Genomic DNA, 26,591 nt, shown 5'->3' with positions numbered 1-26,591 from the left:
CAGGTGTCTTGTAGGAGGTTAAGTAACAAACAAGAGGAATCAGTTAAATCAGAGGAGTAGTTTTCTAAATACAGAAGTGTTATAAATAAATCAATGTTGACTTACTTATCATTTGGTTTTTTACAGAATTCTTGGGAAATAACGCATAACCTGTAAACTTGTTCAAAAATTAAGAGAGTAAACTATGAAACTTGCTTAGCTACAATGAAAAAAATTTACATGATAATTATAATCAACAAGTTAGTACAGCATTTGTAAGTTGACAATCATTAACAAAGTTTTTGCCTTAAATTCTGTTATCACATATATATGATCAAGGCCTCTGACATTCTGTTGAATCATGTGTCTTGGCATGTATATCAAAGAGGTAGAACATAATGGAAAAAAACCATAAAATTTAAAACTAAGTGGAATATAAGTAATCTCATCTTTAATTTAGGCTGTGCTTGAATAGCATTACCATCTCTAGGTCATTATTATAAATGTTAGCACTTTTAGTGCTGGCAAGCTTTGTATATCTGTTGTAGGTGGCTCTTATTTTTAAATTGCATGACTTCATTTTATACTATGGATAGACAGTCCCCAGATTTATTGATGCTATAGTTATTAAAAATGAACATTTGAAATGAAAAGGCCATGGACTTTCCTATCTTTGCCTAGGGTTTCTTGGGAGTAGGTTTTGTTTGTTTTTAGTTTTACAAATAATTCCCAAAGAAATTTTGTCATACTCTTTGTCTTGTATTAGAATCAGAAAATCAGTACTGGGCAATAAGCAAAATAATCACATGTGTGTGGTCCTGCAAAGGAGCAGCTCAAAAGAGAGAAAGAAAGCAGTAAGGGGGAATAGTTTATTGCCATCTGAAGAAGAAAAGGACCAGTCATCATGGGAACATATGAACTTTATTGTTCTTAATGAGTACTTTATAATATAGGTTTTTTTTATAATTTTGAATTATTAAATACAAATGGAATGGAACATCATAATTATTTCTGTTCTTAGGGTTTTTGTGATTCTTAATTTGACTCTGTACTAGATCTGTTAGAGCCCATAGAGCTTCATCATTGAAAGACACAGGAAGTGGTTCATTCATGCTCCTTCTCAATGCAGAATCCCCTTCTCCTAATAGCCCTCAAAAAGATTCAGTCAAGCTCTTTTAATTTTTTCAGTGATTGTAGGCTCACCATAAGGAAGCTTCCTCTTATGTGTAATGAGTTGAAATTCTGTACCTCTGTGAATTCTATTTTGTTTCTAATCCCTTTTCTGCATGATAGCCCTTCAGATATTTGGTGATAATTATCATGCATTCTCTTCCCAAGAGATATGATGGCTATTCAAAAGGATTTGTTGTCTAAGGAATTCTTATTTTCTACATTAAACCTCCTCAACTTCTTCACTAAATTTGTTGGCTAAATCTTATTTAACACTCACTAAATGCTAGACTCTGGGCTATAATGAAAATATATATGTCCTGCCTGCAAGCTGTTCCATGTCTAGGAATAAAAGAGATAGAGAAATAGTTTAGTTCAGTTGCTCAGTCGTGTCTGACTCTTTGTGACCCCACGGTCTGCACCATACCAGGCTTCCCTGTCCATTACCAACTCCCAGAGCTTACTCAAACTCATGTCCATTGAGTCAGTGATGCCATCCAACCATATCATCTTCTGTCATCCCTGTCTCCTCCTGCCTTCAATCAGCATCAGGGTCTTTTCCAATGAGTCAGTTCTCACATCGGGGAAATAGACATATCATGGAAACAGCCATAGCAATTGTACTCAGACTCTTTATCATACCAGTCACTCTCTAATGAATTCCAGCTTACTAATGTCACTATTATATCACGTTGCCACACACAGCAAAGCATACTAAACCACAGATGTGGTGTGGCGATGGTAGATTGCTAGAGTTTCTCCCTTAGATCTGGAAATAAACTTTAATTTCAAAAATTATGAGATCTGTTAGCTCTTACTATTTTTTTATGCTAAAACTCGCAAGATACCTTTCTGAAGCAGTCTTTAACAGAGAACCTTATGAGAAAAAAAGAACAGTGGCTTACCTTTCACAAAAATTAACTCACAGCTGATTTAAAAACCTACTTGTGAAATGCAAACAATAAAACTTCTAGAAGAAAACATAAGAGAAAATACTACCTTAAGTTTAGATACAAACCCCAAAACATCCATGAAAGAAAAACATTGTAAGCTGGACTTAATAGGTGGCTCAGATGGTAAAGAATCTGCCTGCAATGCAAGAGACGTGGGTTGGGAAGATCCCCTGGAGGAGGGCATGCCGGCACACTCCAGTATTCTTGCCTGGAGAATCCCCATCGACAGAGGAGCCTGGCAGGGTACAATCCATGGGGGTCACAAAGAATCAGATGCAACTAAGCCACTAAGCACACACAATACACCGCACTTTAAAGGAAGTAAAACAACAAGCTACAGACATATATTTGTCAAAGACTTTATGTAAAATGTACAAACAACTCTTAACACTCAAGCAAACAGCACAATTAAAAAATGGGCAAAAGATCAGAACAGATACTACAGTGAAGACATATAGGTATCAAATAGGCAAATGAAAAGATGCTCAATATCATTTGTCATTGGAGAAATGAAAATTAAAACAATGAGATACTATTACATACCTATTGGTATGGCTAAAATTTAACACTGTTAATAGCAAAATGTTGACAAAGATCCAGTGCAAGAGGGATTCTCATTCATTGCTGGTGGAAATACAAAATTGTACAGCCACTTTGGGAGACTATTTGGCAGTTTCTTACAAACCTAAATATAGGCTTTAGCAACCCACTGATTACACTCCTAGGTATTTATTCAACTGATCTGAAAACATATGTCCACAATGAAACCTGCAAAAGTGTTCATTGCAACTTTATTCATAATCATTGAAAATTGAAAGCAACCAAAATGTCTTTCAGTCTAGCATATGGATAAACAAGAAGTGGTATATCCATACAATTAAGTGGTATTCCTAATGCAGAAGAGAAGGAGGAATTCATGTTCCTGGAACATACTTGATTATCAGGTATACCTTATAGCACAGGCTAAAGATGTATAAATGTCAATAACAGAAAATGATTCGAATATAGTCATTTAAATATAGCATGTTATGAACATAGTCTTATGTATCTTTACAGCTTTATTGAGGCATAACTGATATATTAAAAACTGCACATATTTAGTGTTTATAATTAGATGAGCTTGGAAATAGGCATATACCTGTGTATGGGCTTCCCAGATGGTGCAGTGGTTAAGAACACTTGCCAAGGCAGGATACACAAGAGACCCAGTTCGATCCCTGTGTCAGGAAGATCCTCTGGAGGAGGAAATGGCAACCCGCTCCAGTATTCTTGCCTGAAAAATTCCATAGACTGGGGAGGCTGGCGAATTACAGTCCATGGGGTTGCAAAAGAATCAAACATGACCGAGCAACTAAACACGTAGCACACATATACCTGTGTCAACACCAATTACTTTATCAAATGGAAATAGAATTATACCACTTCTAGGCTTGTTGCAAATATGTTAAGCACTTTTCAAGACTCCTAGAATGAAGTTAGTGATTGATAAATGTTAGCTGTCATTATACAACATTATTATTGATTATAGTAAATCTAGTGTCCAGATTCTAAAAAATTAATCATTCTGTTCTATACTATCTTATTCACATCTATTAATGTGGCAAATCTATCAGGAGCCCTTAAAAACCAATGAATACTTTTCAGTTTACCTCCTATTGTAGAGAGCAGCCAGCACAGTTAAAGGAATCTAAAAATAATGGCTTATAGAGAAAAAGAAAAAGGGAAATCAGGATATTACTCTTGAGGGAGGAAAAACCTAAGAGACAAGAGAGTCCTGTTTAATGTATGGAGTTCCCATTTTGCAGAAGAGGAAGCCTCAATATTTATCAGTCAAGAGGACAGAACAAGGATCAGTAACAAAAACCCAGTGGGAGCTGGGTTACATCAGTATACTAAGAACAAAAAAAAAGAAACTAAAATTTTTTACAAAGGTGATATAGTATAGTAGTAATTACTCCACTCTTTGCCAGGTGTGGCACTGCAGATTGCTGAACTATGTGGGGAAAACAACCAGATGACATTTAACATTTAAAGGGACATTTAAAAGCCCTTTCTGGGGCTTCTTTCATGGTCCAGAGGCTGAGAATCTGCCTGGCAATGCAAAGGACACAGGTTCGATTCCAGGTTAGGAAACTAAGATCCTACATGCCTCACAGCAGGTGAGCCCACGCATCACAACTAGCAATGAAGACCCCACCTGCCACAGCATAGACCGGATGGAACCAAATAAGTTTTTTATAAAAGCCCTTTCCAACTCCAATTCTGAAATTTTGCTTTACAGGTCGTTAAGTTATCGGGCATTTTGGTGTGGGTGTGTATGTGAACAGTGCCTATTGCAGGTTATCCTGCTGACATTATTACACACATCACATATGATCTCTGTGCTGGTCAGGGAGGTGACAGCTAGAGAGACCTGGAGGACCAGATGAGGTTGACGGTGACCGAGGACAAGGAAACTCCCCCTGGATGGGCTGCTTAGCGCTGCTGCCTGATCCTGGTGGTCCTGCCTGAGAAGGTGGAGGTGGCTTATCCTTTTCCTGTCTTCATTAACAGTTCTCTCAAACGTTCTCTAACACTTGCCAAAGATTTCTAACCTTCCAGTTCTCCACAGTGTGACTTGAATTCAGCTCTATATTCTGTGGGCTCCTCCGGTGGTCCTGGTGGTAAAGAACCTGCCTGTCAATGCAGGAAGCAGAAGAGACATGGGTTCAATCCCGGGTTGGGACGATTCCCTGGAGAAGGAAATGGCAACCCACTCCAATTCACACTGGAGTCAACCACTCTTGCCTGGGAAGTCCCATGGGCAGAGGAGCCTGGTGGGCTACAGTCCAAGGGGTTGCAAAGAGTGGCAATGTGAGCGACTAAGCACACAGCATACTATATTGAACAGGCTTGGTGTGGAGTCCAGGATCTCAGTTCAAGTCCCGCCTTTGCCCCTTCCTGGCAGTCTGACCCCTGGGCTTCCCACCTGGGCAGTGACAATACTGCTGCCATCCCTGTGCTGTCTCCTTCTGTAGGTTCTTTTGAGGATTTGATGTACATATTAATGTGCATAATATTAAATAATAATAAAAGTACATATTTGTTTATAAAAATAATGAAGTAAATATCAATATATATTATAAAAATAATAAAAGTATATATTATGTGCTTTATAACTGTCACACACTATTGATATAAACAGGATTGTCTTCGCTTCTCCCTGGAATGATGCTCCCTGCACCGTACATTGCCCTGCACCCTCTGCTTCAGAACATGACCATTTTCCAAAAGAAAAACCATTTGTTTTCCACAGGGTGAAAAACATTAGATTGCTTTTCATTTATTTTCCTTTTATTTTAGACTCTCAAGCACCTTGCATGTGCCAGTGATGACTTTTAAACGTACAGCCAGTCAGTTCAGTGACAAGAGGCGTCTTTCCTCCTTCCTTTGTTCAGACACTGTTTGTTACTTAGATGAGGCCGCTGGAACACTCAGTGCTTTACGTCAGAGTGAGAGCCAGGCAGAACATGGGGAATGGTGCGCGTGCCCACTGGGACGTGTTCACCTGCAGAGGCAGGTCGCACCAGGACCAGGCTGAGAGTCTCGCCATTAGAGGAGCAGGGGAGGTAGCCTTCTGTGCTTCCTAGAAGAGTGCTTTACTTCTTTCATCTTTATTTCTTTGGTTTTCTTGTCTGTCTCATTCTTCTTGCAGAAGGTAAATCCATGAACAGCCTCCGGACCCTAACATTCTAGCATCCTCATGTGTCCTTTAGGCCAAAATCTGAAAGGTTCCAAATTAGTGCCAAATAAGACAACCCCAGGCAATCTGAATTTTAAAGGTGAAATTAAATAATACCCACAGCATTTAAGTTTTACTTCTTCAAGTCCTCAGTCTAGTTTCTATAGTTGCCATCATAGCAACTATAGATAGGGGAAAGGTTACAACTGTATTATAAGTGGGAGATTTAATATCTTCATAATCACCCTAATTATTACTCATAATAATGAAATATAATATTGAGTGTATATAATAATGAAAATAATAGTATAAAGCTAATATGTGACATACATGTTAGCACTTTCCTCTCTGTATCAGCGGCTAATTGTCAAAACTCTTGAGACATTAGTGATCTTATCAATCAAAAATAGCAAGAGAGATACTATATGCTCGTGACCTCAAGTGGGAAAGTCATAGTAAAATGAAAATTAAGCCCATGAGTCTCAGTTGAAAACCAACCTGCCTCTTTTCCTTGAGTACTTTAGGCTATTATTTTAAATTACTATTCAATATTCCTTTTAATATTTAAAATAACCTCCTCTTTGGAAGGTTTTCTGCCACGATACAACAAAAATGTTTGATCGTGCCAGCGCTTAAATCAATGAATACATAAAATATGTCACTATTTAGAAGGAATAGTGTGAAGCTTTCAGGTGAATTTTAAGAATTTGAACAATATGACTGCATAAACTATAGGAGTGTTAATTATAGCAGATTCTGATGTAAGATATTCTCACAGCATTGTGATAGGAATCTACTTTTTTACTGACTGTGCTTACAGGGAGCAAGCAGAAGACCCTTATCCAGAGCAAGATCCTGGAGTAATAAAACCCTCTCCCTTAGAATGTGGGACTGAATGAAATTACATACTTAAAACATACATGTTACTTGCTCCAAGTCCAAGAGATGTTTTCAAATGGATGTGCATGCCATTATCTAATTCAGAATTTCCTACTTCCTAATTTGGGTTCAAAATGCATTATACTATGAATTAATAGAATTTTGAATAGCTCTACATTTAACAAAGGGAAAGGTGTCTGTGGCTGCTGCTGGAAATAATTTGTTTTAAAAAACTGGATAAACTGTTATTAGGAAATCTTGAAAACTGTATATCCATATGACTTTTCCATTATTTACATTTCTTCTGCCCCTTTTTATGAACTAGTCCTCATCCTGGGCTTATATTTAAGTTGGAATAAATCTAATTCGAAGACCTTAGTTCGGTTTCTTTCCTTTTGATTTTCTATATGAATACAATATAATTATTCTAGTTTTTAGAAAATTTGGCTTAAAAAAGTGTATGTATGTTTTACATATAATCACAGCTATACTCAAATTTTTTTTTAAGTATTTGAGTGTATATAACTTGTTAAACTACTCCAAATTCTTTTGAGAAGCTTAATGTTAAGAGCATTTTCACTCAAATATAAAACATAGAAATTGCTGCATAAATTCCAAACTAATAAGGAACATATTAAACAATTAAAAAAATATGTTGTTGTTAAAACCTCAGATAAGTTGTGTGTTTGTACAATTAGGTCTTGTGTTCTCTGATCATCAGTCATAGACTTTTCCTGAATCTGAAATGCCAGAATGGAGATGTAAATTTTTCCTACCACAACTGCAGATTGAAGAGACATGCTATTGTTTTAAATCTCAGAAGATCCATTTTTCTTGCAAATTAAAATAATGACCAGGTGCAAGTATTTCATTTATGAAGCACGCAGATTATCATAAATCAAGATATCAGAGTTCCACTCCTGATTGTTTCTTCAAGGCAGGCTTTTCTAGGTTATGAGACGTGCACTTTCAAATTAAGTCAGTTAGACTGTAGCTTCTATTAATCTTTGAGATGGGAATAGTATATTTAAAAATTTGTCTTCTTGTTAAATAGACACCATGACAGTGTTTGCATAGTGTATTGTTAACCTTCCGTGGAAGGTTAAGCAGCTTCTTCTGTATCTAAATCTGTAGCTGTGAAAAATGTCTGCAGCACTGCACCCACCTACCCATGAATGAGGAAAGTGAAGACTTGCACCTGTGGAATTAGGTGCAGCAGCAGGAAGTAAGAGCATTTGTAGCATATAATTAACAAGAAATTTTTTCTTTCTTTTTTTGAATGGCATGTTCATCTCACTAAGTTAACTAGTGATTAACGCTGGGAGAAAATGTGCTGGAGTCTGCACCCTTACTTAAACACATTCACTCGCCGGTGTATTCTGTTTCTTATGTGGCCCAAGTCAGGGGAACTCACCTTTCCATACTCTATTCCCTTCCATATGTATCGATTTCTTTATGCCCCTGGGGGAATTTTTTAGATGTTTTACCTTGTACTGTCATTTCATTAGCCACATTCTGTTCTTTTCTGAATCAACTTAAAAGTAATCCAGGAAGTCTTATTTTGATTTAGAGATTACTACCCTAAAAAGCAAGATGGAGAAGTTAGTGCTTAGTGAACTGAAGATCTCAAAGGTTTAAATGGAGAATGAAAAACAACATTGACTCTCTTTTAGGGATAAAGGCAATGGCACCCCACTCCAGTACTCTTGCCTGGAAAATCCCATGGACGGAGGAGCCTGGTAGGCTGCAGTCCATAGGGTTGCTAAGAGTCGGACACGACTGAGCGACTTCACTTTCACTTTTTACTTTCATGCATTGGAGAAGGAAATGGCAACCCACTCCAGTGTTCTTGCCTGGAGAATCCCAGGGACGGGGAGCCTAGTGGGCTGCTGTCTATGGGGTCGCACAGAGTCAGACACGACTGAAGTGACTTAGCAGCAGCAGGGCTTTCCTGGTGCCTCAGATGGTAAAGAATCTGCCTGCAATGCAGGAGACCCAGCATTTTATACATAATGTGCTTGCTGTAGGGCTTCCCAGATGGCACTGGTGGCGAAGCACCATCCTGCAAATGCGAGAGACATAAGAGACACGGGTTAGATCCCTGAGTCAGGAAGATCCCCTGGAGGAGGGCATGGCAACCCACCCTGTATCCTTGCCTGAAGAACTCCATGGACAGAAGAGCCTGGTGGGCTCTAGTCCATAGGGTCACGAAGAGTTGGAACCAACTGAAGCAACTTAACACGCATGTGCTTACTATATGGTCTTTAATCGTTATTTTCTCCTTTGTTAAGAAAACTATAATTACAAATTACTTTGCCAACAAAGGTCCATCTAGTCTAAGCTATGATTTTTCGAATAGTCCTGTATGGATGTGAGAGTTGAACTATAAAGAAAGCTGAGCGCCAAAGAGTTGATCCTTTTGAAATGTGGTGTTGGAGAAGACTCTTGAGAGTCCCTTGGACTGCAAGATCAAACAAATGCATCCTAAAGGAAATCAGAAATCAGTCCTGAATATTCATTGGAAGGACTGATGCTGAAGCTGAAACTCCAATACATTGGCCACCTGATGCAAGGAACTGACCCATTGGAAAAGACCCTGTTGCTTGTAAAGATTGAAAGCAGGAGGAGAAGGGGATGACAGAGGATGAGATGGTTGGATGGCATCACTGACTCGATGGACAAGAGTTTGAGCAAGGTCCGGGAGTTGGTGATGGACAGGGAAGCCTGGTGTGCTACAGTCGATGGGGTCACAAAGAGTCAGACATGACTGAGTGACTGAACTGATAATTACCAATATAGAAAACATTTCTAAGTGTACCTCTCTAGAACGTAATATTCTTGATAAAAACTCATCCAAATCTGCAGTTGTTGAGTTGAACCGGCTATTCCTTTGATAAGACTGAGGACACCCACTTGCACCAAAATGCGTAGCAATATTCTGTCTGGCTGATGCAGTCACATGCATGCCTTTCATTTACGCACCAGAAAATGAAAACTGAACCAAGTGTGTTCAGTTTTTGTTTTCTGACTAAACTTTATTTCCTAATAAGATAATGTGTATTAATGGAATGAGACACAGTGACTTCCAAAGTATGTAAATTTTACTGCCATAAAGCAAGAGTCTTAGCACGAAGGAGCACTGAACCAGCGATAATGTCTTCTATCCAAACACATTTGTACTGTAAGTAGAAACTGTTTAAAAGGAAAATTATATCTTTTTCAGCAATTTATCAGAGATAATTACCCTTCATACACCAAAGGAGCGATAAAGTGTTTTAAAGAACTATAATTCTAATTGGTAAATGTCACCAGCTGTTGCAGTTATTCTTACTTGTGTATATTCTTTTAATGATTATAGTTTCATGCCACAAGCTACATGAAAATATATTCACTAGGTGTGAAATTCCCGTATGTCACAGTTTCAAGAATAGGTAAACAGCTCAAAGATAAAGGAAGAAATAATGCTAATGAGGAATGTAAAAATTGTAGGTTTTGTTTACTAGGCAAGCAGAGCTTAATTTGCCAAAGGGGAGAAAATGTAATTTCAAGAAGAAAAAGACGACACTTAATTTGTTGAAATAAACTTAAATGAGCCTTACTGAACACCCCCAACCAGGGATTCTAATTTTCTTAGTTGTAGAACTGTCTCAGCTTACACATTTCAGTATTACAGCCCTTCGGTCTGCCAAAGGGAACAGCACAGAGTTTTCTTTAAGGCTTAAATTGTAAAGTGTTTGTTAGTTTCAGGTGGCAAAAGACACGTTTTTCCTGGACAATGTTACATGATGTCTAATGTTATCTTAAAAGTGATCAAAGAAACAGAAAATTACCTTCCGAGTCTGTGGCAGGTGTATAAAGGCATCATTCTCCATTTCACCTGGCTGTAACTCAGTTTCCAGTGAGTCTGATGGGTCCAGTGTTTAACTATTGTAAACTTATATGCATACTCCTCTTTTGAAAGGCAGAAATGAAAATGGGGTGAGGCAAAACAGTGGAGGAGGCAAGCCTCACATGTGTTTATTCTTTAACTCTCAGTCCAACTGGGCAAAACCCTGTTGCCTTGGTATTATACATATCATAGCGTTTCCTTTCCAAGCACTTGACAAACTCACAGGTGAAACTGACTTGTTATCATATGTGGAAAATTATTCTGTCATTTTCATTCTGCAGCAGTATGTTTTCTGAATGTACTAATTTTTAGTGTTTTGACAAAGTTTGAGAGACACGGAGAGAGATCCTTATCTTACGGGCTTCAACTGTTAATAGTAGCTAATAATCCTGTACAAATTACCCCGCCTTTTCACTGGAAATCTCAGTATAACACCACTTGCCCCCAAAGAAGAAAATCACCTAGGTTTCTCTTGAGTATCCTTGCAATTATTTAAACTTTCAAACATTGCTGATGAGAATTATGTAGAAAAACAGCAAAATGAGTTTGGTAAGTTTGGAATATATTTTCTGCATTGTGTAGGAATGCTCTTGAAGGAAAGATTAATAAAGACGTTTATATAAATAGTTGTTTCTGGTTATGACTAGTCATGAATTTTGTTATATCAAGGTTATGTTTGAAAGTATCCTTCAGTGTATGTGATATATATTTCCCTTTAAACTATGTATAAGAACAGTAAGTACTTCCTGGGATTTTCATTGCCCAGAAATAACTTTGTTAGCAAAAAGTCAAATTAATTTTTATTAATGAGATATGCCAATGTCTGCACTGTGCACTGGTTAAGAGATGGGCAGTTTTATCACCATATATAAACTATTATCCCTCCCCCCAAAAAAAGAAGTGATAAGAACTTTCTGTCTTTCATTTAAGGAAAAGGCATGACCACTGTCCTAACATCACTCAGAGGTATATCTTGTCTTTCCTGCAGTGTTTTAGTCACTCAGTCATGCCCAGCTCTTTGCAACCCCATGAACTGCAGCCCACCAGGTTCCTCTATCCATGGGATTTTCCAGGCAAGAATACTGGAATAGTTTGCCATTTCCTTCTCCAGGGGATCTTCCTGAATAGTTAAATGATTCACATCCTCTTTCACCTGATTTCCTTATGTTATTTACCTTTGTGAAGAGTCCATTGATGGCTTATATAAGTGCATCCTACAGATATGAAATGATGCACAACTCACTGACTTATTTGGGCATCAGTTTTACCATTTCATCATATTATTGCCCTATTCTAATTAAATGAATAACTCAGTACAGACTATGAATCAACTCCAGGTATAGAGTATACAAATCATCTAGTCAAGCTATGTGAAACTCTGTAAAGAACTAAAGATAAGTTTAGAAGGAATACTCCTGAGGAACCATTCAGAGTTTCGTCCCCTCCTTGTGCAGATTTTGTAGATTCCATAGCAAGGAGGACTTTTATTAACTGCCCTGTCTCATCTAACATTAGAAGATGTGAAATGTTGGATAACTTTGGAAAGTTAGCTAGTCCACACCTTTGGCTCTTCATAGGAGACTAGTTCATTCATAGTCTTATCACATTTCTAAAATAATATAAGTCCTTGAGGTAGTATTGATAAATATGGATGAGCCGAAGCAATGGATAACCCACCAAATTTTCATTTCCTTTTTATTTTGTAATGCATTAAATGTTTTTTGTTCAATATCTCCCTAATAAGAAAACTTATTTTGTGTTCCTTGAACACACATAGTAGTTGAGGAAGGCAACCCAAGGAAAGCTAACATTTTTTAAATATATATGGATAAACTAGCCAGAAATGCTGAAAAAGAAGTTGTAGTTGCAATTAAGAAATGATTATTGATTATGGGAATTTTTGGAAAAATTTATTTATACTGAGCGTATTGGCTTAGCAAGGTAGCCATTTTTTTAAAAAGGTATCTACTATCTTACAAGCACATATTTCTAATCATCTAAATGATGAACAATAACTATGACCTCAGGTTATAGACCTCAATAATAAACTTTTATTTACTTTAATTATGGAATTTGAAGGTGTCCATTGTTGATCTTTTTTTTTTTAAATTACTGATGCAATGGGCATGAACTTGGGCCAGCTTCAGGAGACGGTGAAGGACAGAGAAGCCTGGAGTGCTGCAGTCCATAGGGTCACAAAGGGTCGGATACGACTAGGCAACTGAACAATGACAGTTGTTGATCTTAAGCGTATTTTTCTAGTATAACTTTTGAAATGATGTAATGAATGAAATTCTAGGGTGGTGATTAAGTAAATTTTCACAATCAAAACCTAATATTGTTCTATTCCCCGTGCTTTTTCCTTACAACAGAAACCAGGAATGGATCTGGCAGATACCTATATTATGTTTGTTCGGCAAAATCAAGACATTCTTCGAGAAAAGGTCAATGAGGAAATGTACATAGAAAAGTTGTTCGATGTAAGTAGCTACTCTTCCAGAGCCAGCTGGCATTGTAGATGTACTGTGAAGGGAAAAGTTGCATTTTGAGGGTGTGTCTGCAAATCACTCTTTTTTCCTTTTATTTCTTCTACACAGCTAATAGTTTATTGTTTTGTTTCTTTGACTGCTGACAGAAGTCTTCATAGATTTTTTTTTCCTGTACTTGAAAACTGTCACTATTAGAATGAGAATCTCAAAATCATTCAAAGGTTCATTTTAGCAAGCAAGAGGATATCCAGTTCACCATTGCATACAGCTTGCATCACTTGCCTTTGCAGCAATCTGTAAAGAGAATCATACTGTAATGTATTTGGCCCATAGTATAAAAGTTTTTCTTAAGTCAATATGATATTCTTCATGCAAACAAAGAAAAAAGTCACAGTAAAGCCAGATATCTGCCACTGTGCTGTTAGTGTGTCTTTTCATCTTGTTTTCCAGTACTAAGGTTTGCTAACAGATAGAATGCTGCTCCGGTCTCGTGGAGGTCTTCACAGAGGCATGGCAGCTCCTAGAAAGGGGAGGTTGTAGTTTTAGATGCCTTGATCCACAAGTTTCATCCACTGAGTATCTGTAAAAGAGACTAAGAGAGCAGTCCATTTCAATAACAATGTTGTCACTTATTTGTAATTAGGCAGCAGTCAGTTCAAAGGAAATGGTACTTTGCTGATGACATAACTTTGCATAATCCATTCCATTGCTGATTCTGATGTGTAATATTTGCTCTGAACTGTATTTATTTATGTACATCTTCTCTGCATTTTAGAAATGCTTTTCTGGCAGTTTCATTTAATTATGCAAGTTACTGCAAATGTTTTCACAACAGCAATTCACGGGCTTCATGGTGACACTTCAGCTGTGGCAGTTACAGAAGGTCTTGCTACGTCATCCTCTCCACCATGGTCTGTTGTGTCAGTGTTTGCTGTTTGTTGGGTTGGGTGGTCAAAATGAGCCTTCTCTTTCGTAGTTTATGTTTCTAGCCTCTACCCAGGCTGCTTTACAATAAAAGTATCATCTGTTTTAATAAGCTAAGTGTTAATATGTGTGAAGAGAATGATTTCTGAAAAGCTTTGATGCCCTGCAGGGGTAGAAAAATTATCATCCATCCAGCTGGCTCTTTTACAAAATACTGAAACCGTATTAGCAACTTCTGCTTCCATTTGGTATTGCTCTGAATTTACGAGCATATGTTTCACTTCCAAGTTCTCTTTTACTTTTTTTTGCTTATGTGGTAATTTTCAAACATGGTGAACAGAAAGGAAGAGTTTATGTTATTCCCGTTATGTTTCTTCTTGGTATAGTGGAAGCACATTTTCTATGTTGAAAAAATGGTAGAGTCATTCTACAAATAGACCACTACGCATGTCTGTGTGTGTGTTTCTGCGTGTTACACACTTCTTATCATCTTCAATTTTTTGTCTTGGTGACCTTTTTACTACAGAACTCATCCTCAATTTGTAACAGAGGTAGAATTTCTTTCTTCGTAAAAATATTTCCCGCTTCCACTCCCCTCCATTCACCAAACTTCTTTTGAGACTTTTGTATGGCAGCAATTGACAAAGGGAGCTAACTAAAGTAGATGCCAGGAGGCCAACGTTAAAGTGATGTTCTCGTTATGATGTTCTCATTCTATCGTCATGGCTATAGGGGTATATTGCACTTTCATTCCAATGCCTAAGCATCAGGCATGGCTGTAGGTTTGCTTCTAAAAGGAACCCATAACAAAAAACCATTCTGTTTTGGTTGTGAAGGTTTTGTCATTTTGAATATCCCCAGGAGGACATTGGACTTGTTATTTGTAAAATAGTTACAGTGTCCTTAAACATTCTAATATTTTTAAGTTGCACACTTGTATTACTGTAATTAAAAACGAAAAAGTAGACTCTAATTCTATTGATATGTCATCAAGAATAACATAGATGAGGGGGTACTAAGAGCCCCTAATTAGCCAAGACTGAATTTGCCTCAATTACAGTTAGTAAATGAGAGGTTATCAAGTATGTGTTGAAAGGTAAAGTAGAATGTGTATCTTAAGCAACAAATCATTACCAAGAGACATTATATAATTATTGGAAATCCACTTGGCTGTAGCTTAAAATAATATTGTTAGGTGTCAAGAAGCAGTTGAAAATAATGACCCTATAAATACTGTTAGCAACCTGAGTCTATTACAGATAAAAGATTGAAAGGAACAATTTTATTCAGGCATCAGTGACAAACTTTTGCTATTCCAATTAAAGTGTTTCCTGAGTAAGTAAGGGAATGGAGCCTCCCACCTTCAGATGCAAAGGGAAATGTGTACACACACAAGCACCCAGCAGTGAGTCATTACGTAGTGGTTTTAACCAACCTAGATAAGAGTACAGGGGCTACAGTATGAGAGCTTAATTCCTTATAAAGGGTATGCTTTTTATCCAGAGGAAATTTGCTTGATTTTAGAATATATACTAATATTTCTCCATAAATCAATTATTCTACAAAACACTGATCCTGCCTCCAATACCAACACTTTAAAAAAGAAATCAGGTGTTTTACTAAAGAATCTTTTTCTGCGTAATGCCCCATGCATGGAAAAGACTGCTGAAAATTCTGTGAAACTTGTCCTAAGAGTAATAATAAATTTCTCATGGTGTTCCTGGTCTTAAAATCCTTTTGATTAATGAAGCATCTTAATAGTTTCTAATTTGAAGGGAGATATGTGCCCAGTCGTGTCTGACTCTTTGCAGCCCTATGGACTGTAGCCCGCCAGGCTCCTCGGTCCATGGGATTTCCCAGGCAAAAATACTGGAGTGGGTGGCCATTCACTTCTCCAGGGGAATCTTCTGACTCAGGGGCTCAAACCTCTTGTGTTTCCTGCATTGGTCCACAGGTTCTTTACCACTAGCGCCACCTAGGAAGCCTGATAATAGTTCCTAATATTTCTGACTAAATACCTTAGGGTTCTGTTTAAATAATTGTACCAGTGACTAAGGTCCAAAAAGATGGGCACTGCCCTAGATTTGTGTCCATTGTTTTGGGGCTGTACCATGAAGGAGAATGGTACCTTCTGTCATTGTCCATGAGCAGCCCACACAGCCATACACCATCACCCTTCTTTCTGAGCATCCTGCATTGCTGTCATTATTGTTTAAGCTTCTATGGAAGTTTTTTGGTTTCTTAAATGTGTGAAAGAGGGAGGTGACTAAAATATACATCATCTAAAAGGCCATAAATAGCATAATCTTAGACTTTTAGGTCAAATCTTGAAGCATTAAAACTAAAGTATCATTTGAAGATCATGGTTAATATCAGAACAGATATCAAGACATTCTGCTTCACTCCATAAGTTAAACTTATAAAACACTTTCTATTTTAAACAGAAATAACTTCCGAGAAATGTTCAGTAAATGATGGCAGATACCGTATTTAATAGAAGGTACTGGGTTTGACTAAGGTATTGGGTTGGCCAAAAAGTTGTTCAGTTAGTGAATACGTTGTTCAGTAAAATTCATCATGAAAATGAAAAAAATATGACTTTTATTGTTACTTAAAACCGAACAAACTTTTTGGCCTACCCAATACATTCCTAATTTTTTCAAAGTGTCAAATTATAATTGTGGCCTTACCTGTCATCACTGCTCTCCCTAGGGCACCTCCATGTACCAGGAAATGTGCTAGGTTCTTGACCTGTGTCATCTCTAACCTGGGTAGATGCTTGCATGCGTGCCAAGTCACTTCAGTCATGTCCGACTCTTTGCGACCCCATGCACTGTAGCCCACCAGGCTCCTCTGTCCATGGGATTCTCCAGGCAAGAACACTGGAGTGGGCTGCCATTTCCTTCTCCAGGGGATCTTCCCGACCCAGGGACTGAACCTGGGTCTCTTTCGTCTCCTGCATTGCAAGTGAGCTCTTTACCACCAGCGCCACCTGGGAAGCCCTGTGGGTAGATGCTGTCACCCCCATTTTAGCCTTATTTTCAGGTTAAGAAATGTCCCATCCAGAGATGATAGAAGACTTGTTACATACTAAATCAGACTTTGAAATTGTGTCACTCTAGTTTCAAAGTCCATCTTATGCCTACCATACTTCCAACTCGATGGACATGAGTTTGAGCAAGCGCTGGGAGATGGTGAAGGACAGGGAAGCCTGGAGTGCTGCAGTCCATGGGGCGTGAAGAGTCAGACATGACTGAGTGACTGAACAACAGCTTCAGATTTACAGAATTTGAAATGATAAAACAGTGTTTGGAGGAAGAGGACTGGACCAGGAATCCACAAACCTGAGTTCTAGCCACAGTTCTGCCATTGACTGGATAAGTGCACTTCAAGAAGTTCTGTCACCTGTCTGAAACTCAGTACAGATAGCACATGTAAACCAAAGAAGTTGGCCTAGAACTCCAGATGGTTTCTGAAATCCCTTCCAGATTTTAAATAGTTCTAATTTTAGCTGACAAAAGGGACTAGGTTGTTTGCATGCCAAGTCTTGCACCTCAGAGTATCAGACAGTTCTAAAGTGTTTTTGTGATGGCCAGGTGAAAGCAAGAAGCAGTAGCAGTTACAGTAGATAAGTAGAAAAGAGATTTTACATAAGGAATGTCATTTGATATTCTATACAGCTACCACCATGGTTCTGAATCCTACAGGTAGAAAAATAGTTGGAACCTGTATATTCTATATTCATGTTAAGTCTTTCAGAATGACCAGAATATCTTAAACGGAGGCTGTCTTTGCTTGTCAAGTGGTACACATACTGAAATCTATATGTGAATATAATATTCCCGGAATTGCACGATATATTCTTGTAGCTTATATTGTACAACATGGGAAATAAAGCCAATATTTTATAGCAACTGTTGTTCAGTCGTTATGTCTGAATGTAGTATAACCTTTAAAATTTGTAAGTTACTACATGTACACCTGTAACATACAATATTGTGTGTGTGTGTTAAGTTGCTTCAGTCACATCTGACTCTTTGCGACCCTGTGGTGTGTGACCTGCCAGGCTACTCTATCAGTGGGACTCTCTAGGCAATGATACTAGAGTGGATTGCCATGTTTTCCTCCAAGGGGTCCTCCCAACCCAAGCACTGAACCCTCATCTCTTATGTCTCCTCCATTGGCAGGAGAGCTCTTTGCCACTAGCGCCACCTGGGAAGCCTTAATATAATATATAGCAACTATTTTGTTGTTGTTCAGTCACTAAGTCATGTCCAACTCTTTGTGACCCCATGTACTGCAGCATGCCAGGCTTCCCTGTCCTTTGCTAATTCCTAGAGTTTGCTCATATTCATGTCCAGTGAGTCAAGATACTGTCTAACCATCTCGTCCTCTGCCACCCCTTTCTCCTTTTGCCTTCAATCTTTCCCTGAATCAGGATCTTTCCCAATGACATCCATACATGACTACTGGAAAGAAACCATAGCTTTGACTATACTTTTAAAAAAGAAAAGAATTAAACTTAGTGATTATCATTGTATTTTGAATTTAGCCAATGGGGAAAAAAATCTCACATGTTAAATTTACCTTGCTGCTGCTGCTGCTAAGTTGCTTCAGTCGTGTCCGACTCTTTGCGACCCCCTAGATGGCAGCCCACCAGGCTCCCCTGTCCCTGGGATTCTCAAGGCAAGAACACTGGAGTGAGTTACCATTTCCTTCTCCAATGCATAAAAATGAAAAGTGAAAGTGAAGTCACTCAGTCATGTCCAACTCTTACCTTAAGACACATTAAAAAACTGTGTCTTATCTGGGTCAGAGAAATTTAAAGGAAGTTCTCTAGCAAAAGAGAATATGGATTTACCAGAAGTTCTGCTTTATAGGTAATCTCTCTTATCCCAACTTATAAAACATCATTGTCAGTAGCTGTTTAAAAAATGCTGGCAAATCAAAACCATTTACAACTTGTCTGATCCTAATGTAAAACCATGGCAATGCTTTTCTAATTCTTTCTTTGGAGAAGGGAATGGCAATGCACTCCAGAATTCTTGCCTTTAAAATCCCATGGACGGAGGAGCCTGGCAGGCTATAGTCCATAGGGTTGCAGAGTCAGATGCCACTGAGCACGCAGCACAAGTCCCATTTTTAATGCCTACTATGAGGTTTCTTCTCACACTGTCAGGATTCAGGAAACACAGAGCTTGCCCCAGGTACCCATGGGTCAGCAGAGAGGCTGGACACTTTCCCAGAGAGCTTTGAGTCTCTGGGTTGAAAAGTCGTGATGTTTCAGAAATCAAAACTGACGCTCACAGTAATTGAGCACGAGAGCACCCTCTTATAATGGTCACTTATAATGTCCAAGAATATCCCAAATGCTGAGGCTAGTAGGGGTCAACAGAAGTGCATCCCATTGTCTGGGAGAGACACTAAACCTACCTACCTCTCTAAACGTTTGTGCCTTTACAAGGCATTGCCCATCTTGAGACCCTCTGAGACAATTTTGTTTTAGCTCTCATGTTGCTGAAGACACATCAGGGTGCAGTCTTTAATTGGTAAATCATGTAGATTAAACATTCTCTTGTGTTATAAACTGATTACATATTTAATTGTTGAGGAGTTTCATCTCAACGAGATTTTTTTTTAATTGTATTGTGATGTCTTCTAAAGTTAAAAGTAATCCTTTAAATGATAGTTAATCAGTGATATCCACATAGTGCTTTGTAAAGGATTAATTTTCAGGACTTTCCTTGAAAAGGATTCTTTTTGGTAAAGAAACTCTAAGCATTTTAAGTAAAACTGACTTCAACAATGTCAGTAAGTTCATGGCCATTTTAAGATATGGTAAGGGGGAAAAAAATGAAACTCTTGCAAGTAAATATGCTTTTCAAAATAAAACTAATTTTGCACTTTTACCTCTTGTTTATCTCTGGACTCCCAAATAAAAAAGGGAGGATATGCTCAGAGTTTTCGAGTTCAGTGTTTCACACCCATGCCCAAACTTTCTGATTCAAGAATTTATTCATCCTCAGTAAGATTGATGCTACTATTCTTAATTTATTTAAAAATTAAATTAATTTCATTGGTTTTCCAGAAATACTTGAAATCCACAGAACATGAATAAGAATGGCTGCTATTTTAATAGATAGTAGAATATATTTAGAACTGATGTCTACTCTTTCAGTCATATTCCTTGGATGAATTTCTTTATGTGTGTAATCAGCCACATTACAAACAAAGGCTGGAACCCAGTAAGACCCATTCAGAGAGCTTCTTTGCCTTCTTGCATTTCTTATAATTCCATAATATTATAGATACATTCGCTTATATATGACTGTCGATTTTAAAATAACAGTTTTCCTGTTTTCAACGTTATTTCACTTTCAAGTGACAAACAAGTTGTTATATCCAAGGGTCCCCAACCTCAGGGATCTAATGCCTGCTGATCTGAGGTGGAGCTGATGTGATAATAATGGAAATACAGGTTACAATAAATGTAATCTTCTTGAATCATTCCAAAACCGTACCCCCCAACCCAGTCCATAGAAAAATTGTCTTCCACGAAACCAGTCCCTGGTGCCAAAAAGGCGGGGAACCACTAAATCAGTATAGATTCTGATTACAGAGTATTTTCTCTTCAGTGTTGTCTCTATGTAAAAAGAAGTCAAATATAAAACATTAACTTGGACCCATCCATGATTTTCCTATCAACAATCAAAATCAAACATTACTATCACTCTCATGTCCTAACCATTATTTTGCTTTTCCATCACTAGAAAAGATGAATGATGTAAGCTCAGTGATGTACTTGAGACCAAGATCATTTATTTCTACCCACTGTTATGTCATGTACCCTGGGGTCACCTTATGCACTAAAGGTAGATCAGAAGCTTGACTGTTTCTTATCCATGTTCATGTCGCCTCTCCTACATTTTAACAATTTCTTATTTAGCAGCTTTAATATACTGTTTTCCAGGGGGTGTTTTTTAGTGTAATTATATGTATTTGTTCCCACTTTATTTTATCCACAGTATTTGTACTCACATAGAAGTTGTTTGACCTCTTTTAAGACAGTTGTAGTCAACACTTGTTCTGTATATGGTCACGTCTGTTTCAGCAAATGACTTACAAACCTTGCTCCTTACCTGCTTCTCCTCCCCCCCCCCAAAGTTTATTTCTCTTCAAAACCTCTGCTCTCGAATTGCAGCTCATTCATTTTAGTTAATCATCTTTATTTTAATGTTGAGTTACCATTTGTAAGTGTAAGAATTTATGAAAGAATCTACTTTAGACGTACAGTGTATGCCAGAATGACTTTGGCAAGTCCAGACGCGGCTCCTCACGGCCAAAGGCCCTTATTTGAATCTAAGCTGTTGGTGAATGAAGACCTAAGAAACCTGAGCTCAGCGTGCCTAATTGCCTAAAAGAAACTCCATGAGAAAAAAAAAAATGTATTATAGCCGGTTGATCTTATTTCTTTGATAATCCAAAAGAATCTTCAAGAAATATGTGGACTTCTCCCTTAGATTCTTGAAATGTGATCATGGGACACAATTGTCATTTGGCACATGCCCAGAAATACACATCTTTGCATGAGGCACCTGGACATATGTGGCAGGTCTGGTAGAATCAGGCTAATTAACAACACAGGCTTAAACAGGCACCTCATCTGGCAGTGCAGTTAGTTGCCTGATGGTGCTCAGCGGGATCGGGTAGTGCTTTTTATTTTTCTATCCTAATGGTCTGCTGCCCACCTAATTTTGCCTTATTGTCAGTCACTACTTACCGCAGCTTGGGGCCCTCCCAGGAGGCTAAATTATTATCAAAGGATTAGGGAGATGTAGCCTTGCAGCTCTGACATTTCTGATTACTTGTCTATGCCAGAACACTAATTAGCTGTGACTAATTAAGAAAAATGTTCCTGCCATAGAAAACCATTTAAAAGAACTAAGAAGTAGGAAAGCAATTCAAAAGCTGAGCAGTGCTCAGATTTGCTGATGCTCTTTAGATTTCCACCAGAGCCTTAACTCACCTTTAATTGTGCTCAGAATTTTTTTTTTTTTAAATCTCACTTGTGAACTGATCTGAGGTTTTTGCTTGAACAGGAGAAAAAAAAAGTTGGGGTTGATCACTTAAAATCACTTCACTATGGTAAAACTCTCTCTGATGAATGGAAGATGTCAAAACTTGCATTTTCCTCAAGAAATTTTTCTAAACATCAAATGCATAAATGTGTATTTGCTTTCATTCACCCAAGCCAGTGACAGTAACTTAATAGTCATGGAAGAAATCAGAATATTCCCACTCCTGATTTTATCAAAGATAGTTGAAATAATTACAAGCAACATGTTGAGCAGTTCAAAAGTTATTTAATATTGATTGCTTGCTGCTTTCACATGGATGATGGTCTGGAAACTCTTGCTTCTCCACACAGAGCCTGGCTTTCCCTCGGTGGCTTTGCATGCTTGCACTGCAGCTGGCTACCAGTGACTTATTAATGAAACTACCCAGGGCTCCTCTGAGACTAGCCATCGCCATCAGTTGGCCAGTGTGATGTTTTCATAAAAACGATGGCTACCATTCTCCTTATCTTCAAACCCAACTTCATAAGCAAATGACACATGGCTTTAAAGCCATTTTCTGTGGTTGCTTTTTGATCTCCTCCATCAAACATGCCCTCTGCAAGCCTCCCCTGCAGCCTTACCTACACGGTTGGTGCCATTCACAAGTGAGCACAGGAGTGGCGGCCAGAATGCCACCATTGACTAAGTCCAACTAGAAACACATTCTGTGTCAGGAAGCAGCTGTTGTAGTAAACCAACATCATTGTGGCAAAACGGGGTGTTTGTTAAACTTCTTGAAAGGAAACTATATAAACAATTTTCACAGGTACTTACCTAAACTCAAGAGCCCTCAATTTCTTGATCTCAGCCCAGCCCTACATAAGACACCATCTAAATTTCACTCTCTTAAAATGGGCAAAATGTTTTATTTGAAATAAAGCAAGTTCTAATCCTTACCTCACCTAAATTTTTCATGCTGTTTTTAAGGCCATTTCCCCTTTTCAGTGGAGAACAAAAAGCAGGTAGCCAGCATCTCTAGGGAATAATCCTTCCTATATATGAAGAATGTTAGTAAGACACCTGTCATCTTTGTCTACTCCAGGATAAATAAACCCTGTTTGCTCTACTTCTCATCATAGGCCCCTTTTCTAGCCCTTTAATCTTTTGGGGGCTGTCCTTTGAAGCTTCTCAAAATGCTCTGTGTCATGCTTAGGCTTTGAGAGTCAGGAATTCGTTGTTGTTGTTCAGTCACTAAGTCGTGTCTGACTCTTTGCGACCCCATGGACTGCAGCACACCAGGCTTCCCTGTCCTTCACCGTCTCCCAGAAGCTTACTCAAACTCATGTCCATCAAGTCGGTGGTGCCATCCAACCATTGCGTCTTCTGCCACCCCCTTCTCCTCCTGCCTTCAACCTTTCCCAGCAGCAGGGTCTTTTCCAATGAGTCAGTTCTTTGCATCAGGTGGCCTAAGTATTGGAGCTTCAGCTTCAGCATCAGTCCTTCCAATGAATATTCAGAACTGATTTCCTTTTAGAAGTGACTGGTTTGATCTCCTTGCAGTCCAGGGGACTCTCCAGAGTCTTCTTCAACACACAGTTCAAAAGCATCAGTTCTTTGGCGCTCAGCCTTCTTTATGGTCCAACTCACATCCATACATGACTGCTGGAAAAACCATAGCTTTGACTAGACAGGCCTTTGTCAGTCAAGTGATATCTCTGCTTTTTAATATACTGTCTATGTTTGTCATAGCTTTTCTCCCAAGGAGCAAGTGTCTTTTAATTTCACGTCTACAGTCACCATCTGCAGTGATTTTGGAGCCCAACAAAATAAAGTCTGTTACTTTCCATTGTTTCCCCTTCTATTTGCCAGGAATAGGATATAGTATTTGAATGTGGCTGTACACATTCCTATTTATACATTCTCATGGAAATTTTTCCCATACTTGCTCTACTGATCCTCATAAATTAGCTCCATATACTCGCCACATTTCTTGTTGACTTTCCCCTTAGTTCTGGCTTTCCTGGTGGCTCAGATGGTAAAGTGTCTGCCTGCAACGTGGGAGACCTGGGTTCGATCCTTGGATCAGGAAGATCCCCTGGAGAAGGAAATGGCAACCCACTCCAGTACTCTTGCCTGGAAAATCCCATGAACTAAGAAGCCTGGTAGGTTACAGTCCATGGGGTCGCAAAGAGTCGAACACAACTGAGCGACTTCATTTTCCTTTCCTTTCTTCTTAGTTACTGCCTATATTATACACATAAAATGTATGTTTATTAATGTCAAATGTTCATCCATTTGATGTTTTGAGTATATAAGATCTAGAAAACAAATCCAATTGACCTTTCAATTGGGATGTGTAGGAAATGGTGGTAAATATTGAGACTGAAAGGTTAAGCATAGAGATTTCCCTGGTGGTCCAGTGGTTAAGACTCCACACTTGCAATGCAAATGGCACAGGTTCAATCCTTGGTTAGGGAGCTATTAATAACATCCCACATGCTCCACAGGCAAAAACATTTAAAAGGTTAGGCATTGGTTTTGTCCCACATCGTTGAGTATCTCTGTCACAATGACTCGGTAGGATTCTAATTAAAGTAGGAAATCAAAATCCCTTTTATTATTTCGTCATACAACTAGTATTTACTTTCTCGAAGCCACACACTGCTAGAGGCTGAGAATACAGTGTTAGGTAAGATAGACCAAGTTTCTGCTCTAATAAGGGAACTTACATTCTTATGGTCAAATGGGTCTTTTGAAAAAGTTAACTTCTACATTAAAATGTTTCACATTTTCAGCTACTGAATAGACATTGTTAGTTTTTTTTTTTTTCAAATAGTATACTGTGGAGAATTAAAATTGAGAAAGCTTTCAAATAAATAGTGAGTATCTTTGACTTGTTTTTATTTCTTTCTGTTGCAAGTGGATGATTGGAAACCTGCCAGGATGTAGAGCTGACTCAACAGTTGTACTTAGCTCTAGAGCTTGCAATATCAAATGCCATGACGGTGCAACAAGGGCACGCTCTCCCTCTCTACCATGCAGAGGTTCTCTGCTGAAAAACCAGGCTTCTGCCACCTCCCAGGAGGGCTCTTCATGTTCACTCAGACTCAAGTCTGAGTCACAGTGCCACAGCATGGTGGTTCTCTGCCTTTTTTATACACCTCTCACAAGACCAGCAAGCACTGAAGGCACCCGGGACATGTCCTTCATTGGTGAAAACTCACAAGGCAGCATTGACGCACCACACTAGGTAGCCCCACAGCCTTTGATACCCTCCATGAACAGCTACTAATACCCCTGAGCATATGCCAGAAAGGTTGTTCGCTGCATGCATGACAGACTCTGAAAAAACCAGTCTGGAGCTGAGCACATCAACCTCTGAGCACATACAATGTCATCATATCTTTGTGTGTAAGAATGTATGTGTTGTGTTGTTGTCTTTCAGTGGCTAAGTTGTGTCTGACTCTTTGCGATCCAATGAATTGCAGCACTCCAGACTTCCCTGTCCTTCGCTACCTCCTGGAGTTTTCTCAAACTCATGTCCATTGAGTCAGTGATGCCATGCAACTGTCTCATCCTCTTTTGTCTCCCTCTCCTCCTGCCTTCAATCTTTCCCAGCATCAGGGTCTTTTCCAATGAGTTGGCTCTTCATATCAGGTGGCCAAATTATTGGAGCTTCAGCATCAGTCCTTCCAGTGAAGTGTTGATTTCCTATATGTGGATACTCTTATATGTACCTAGGTATGGGGGGTTCATTAGTTTACAGTACTTTCTCCTTTACTTAGTTCATCACCTACAATGAGATTAGACTGTCACATTTTCAGTTCTGTTTTAGTCGTGTGTTAAATTTCATTAGCCAATTGCAGTTGTTTACTTTTTGGTGATCCCTGCAACTTTAGCATTCATTAAATTATTCTGCTATTAATGAAATGTTTCATTCAAGTCAGCAGTTCCTCTGGCTCTGATATTATCCTTTGTCTATTGAAAAGCTGCCCTGCCACTATTGTATGTGCAACAGTTTATATCTCCAAATATTTTAAAAGCATTCAGTCCCTCAAAAAATGTGTAACACATGTTATATGCTGGACATTCTGCTAAGGGCTAGAGATATTAAGCAAAAGACTCGGTTTCTGCCTTATGGATACTCACATCCTATTGAGGCAAATATCGAGCACAGTGTGCAGTATTTCTACAGACACATGTACAGAGATTTAGAGGCAGAAAATACGGGAGCTTCTACTTCTACCTGGTAAGAGATAGTGTTGGCTTCATAGGAGAAATGATGGTTGACCAGAGTCTTCAATGTCATGAATCTGGCCAATGAAATGTACGTGGGGATAAAAGTCCCAAGAGAGGGATTGACTTACCCAAAACTTGTAGATATAGAGAAACCCAGTATCTATCAGACCAGCAGATCACTCATTTCCTGTGAGAGTGCACCATGAGTCAGAAACAGAGGGATAACTGTTTACTTCTGTCCCTACAACACTCTGGAAAAGGACCTTTGGAATAATTTTTCCCTATTTTTTA

General features: G+C 38.6%; 1 protein-coding gene across 6 annotated transcripts in view; it reads left to right on the top strand.

Moving 5' to 3' along the window:
- CADPS2 (calcium dependent secretion activator 2) overlaps positions 1-26,591 on the top strand; it is a 567,905-nt gene that overhangs the window by 527,114 nt on the left and 14,200 nt on the right. For 4 of the 6 annotated variants that reach the window (XM_069588282.1, XM_069588281.1, XM_069588283.1 and 1 more), the window contains one exon: positions 12,964-13,071. In XM_069588282.1, the coding sequence (XP_069444383.1) occupies positions 12,964-13,071 (108 nt within the window). Of the gene's footprint in view, positions 1-12,963; positions 13,072-13,855; positions 14,122-26,591 lie in introns of those variants that run through there. The other 2 variants (XM_069588284.1, XM_069588285.1) reach the window with 2 other exon arrangements.

The sequence above is a fragment of the Ovis canadensis genome, chromosome 4 (genome assembly GCF_042477335.2).
Source record: "Ovis canadensis isolate MfBH-ARS-UI-01 breed Bighorn chromosome 4, ARS-UI_OviCan_v2, whole genome shotgun sequence".
Classification (NCBI taxonomy): domain Eukaryota; kingdom Metazoa; phylum Chordata; class Mammalia; order Artiodactyla; family Bovidae; genus Ovis; species Ovis canadensis.
Note: the sequence above shows the minus strand (reverse complement) of the source record. Positions and strands in the feature narration are given on the sequence as shown.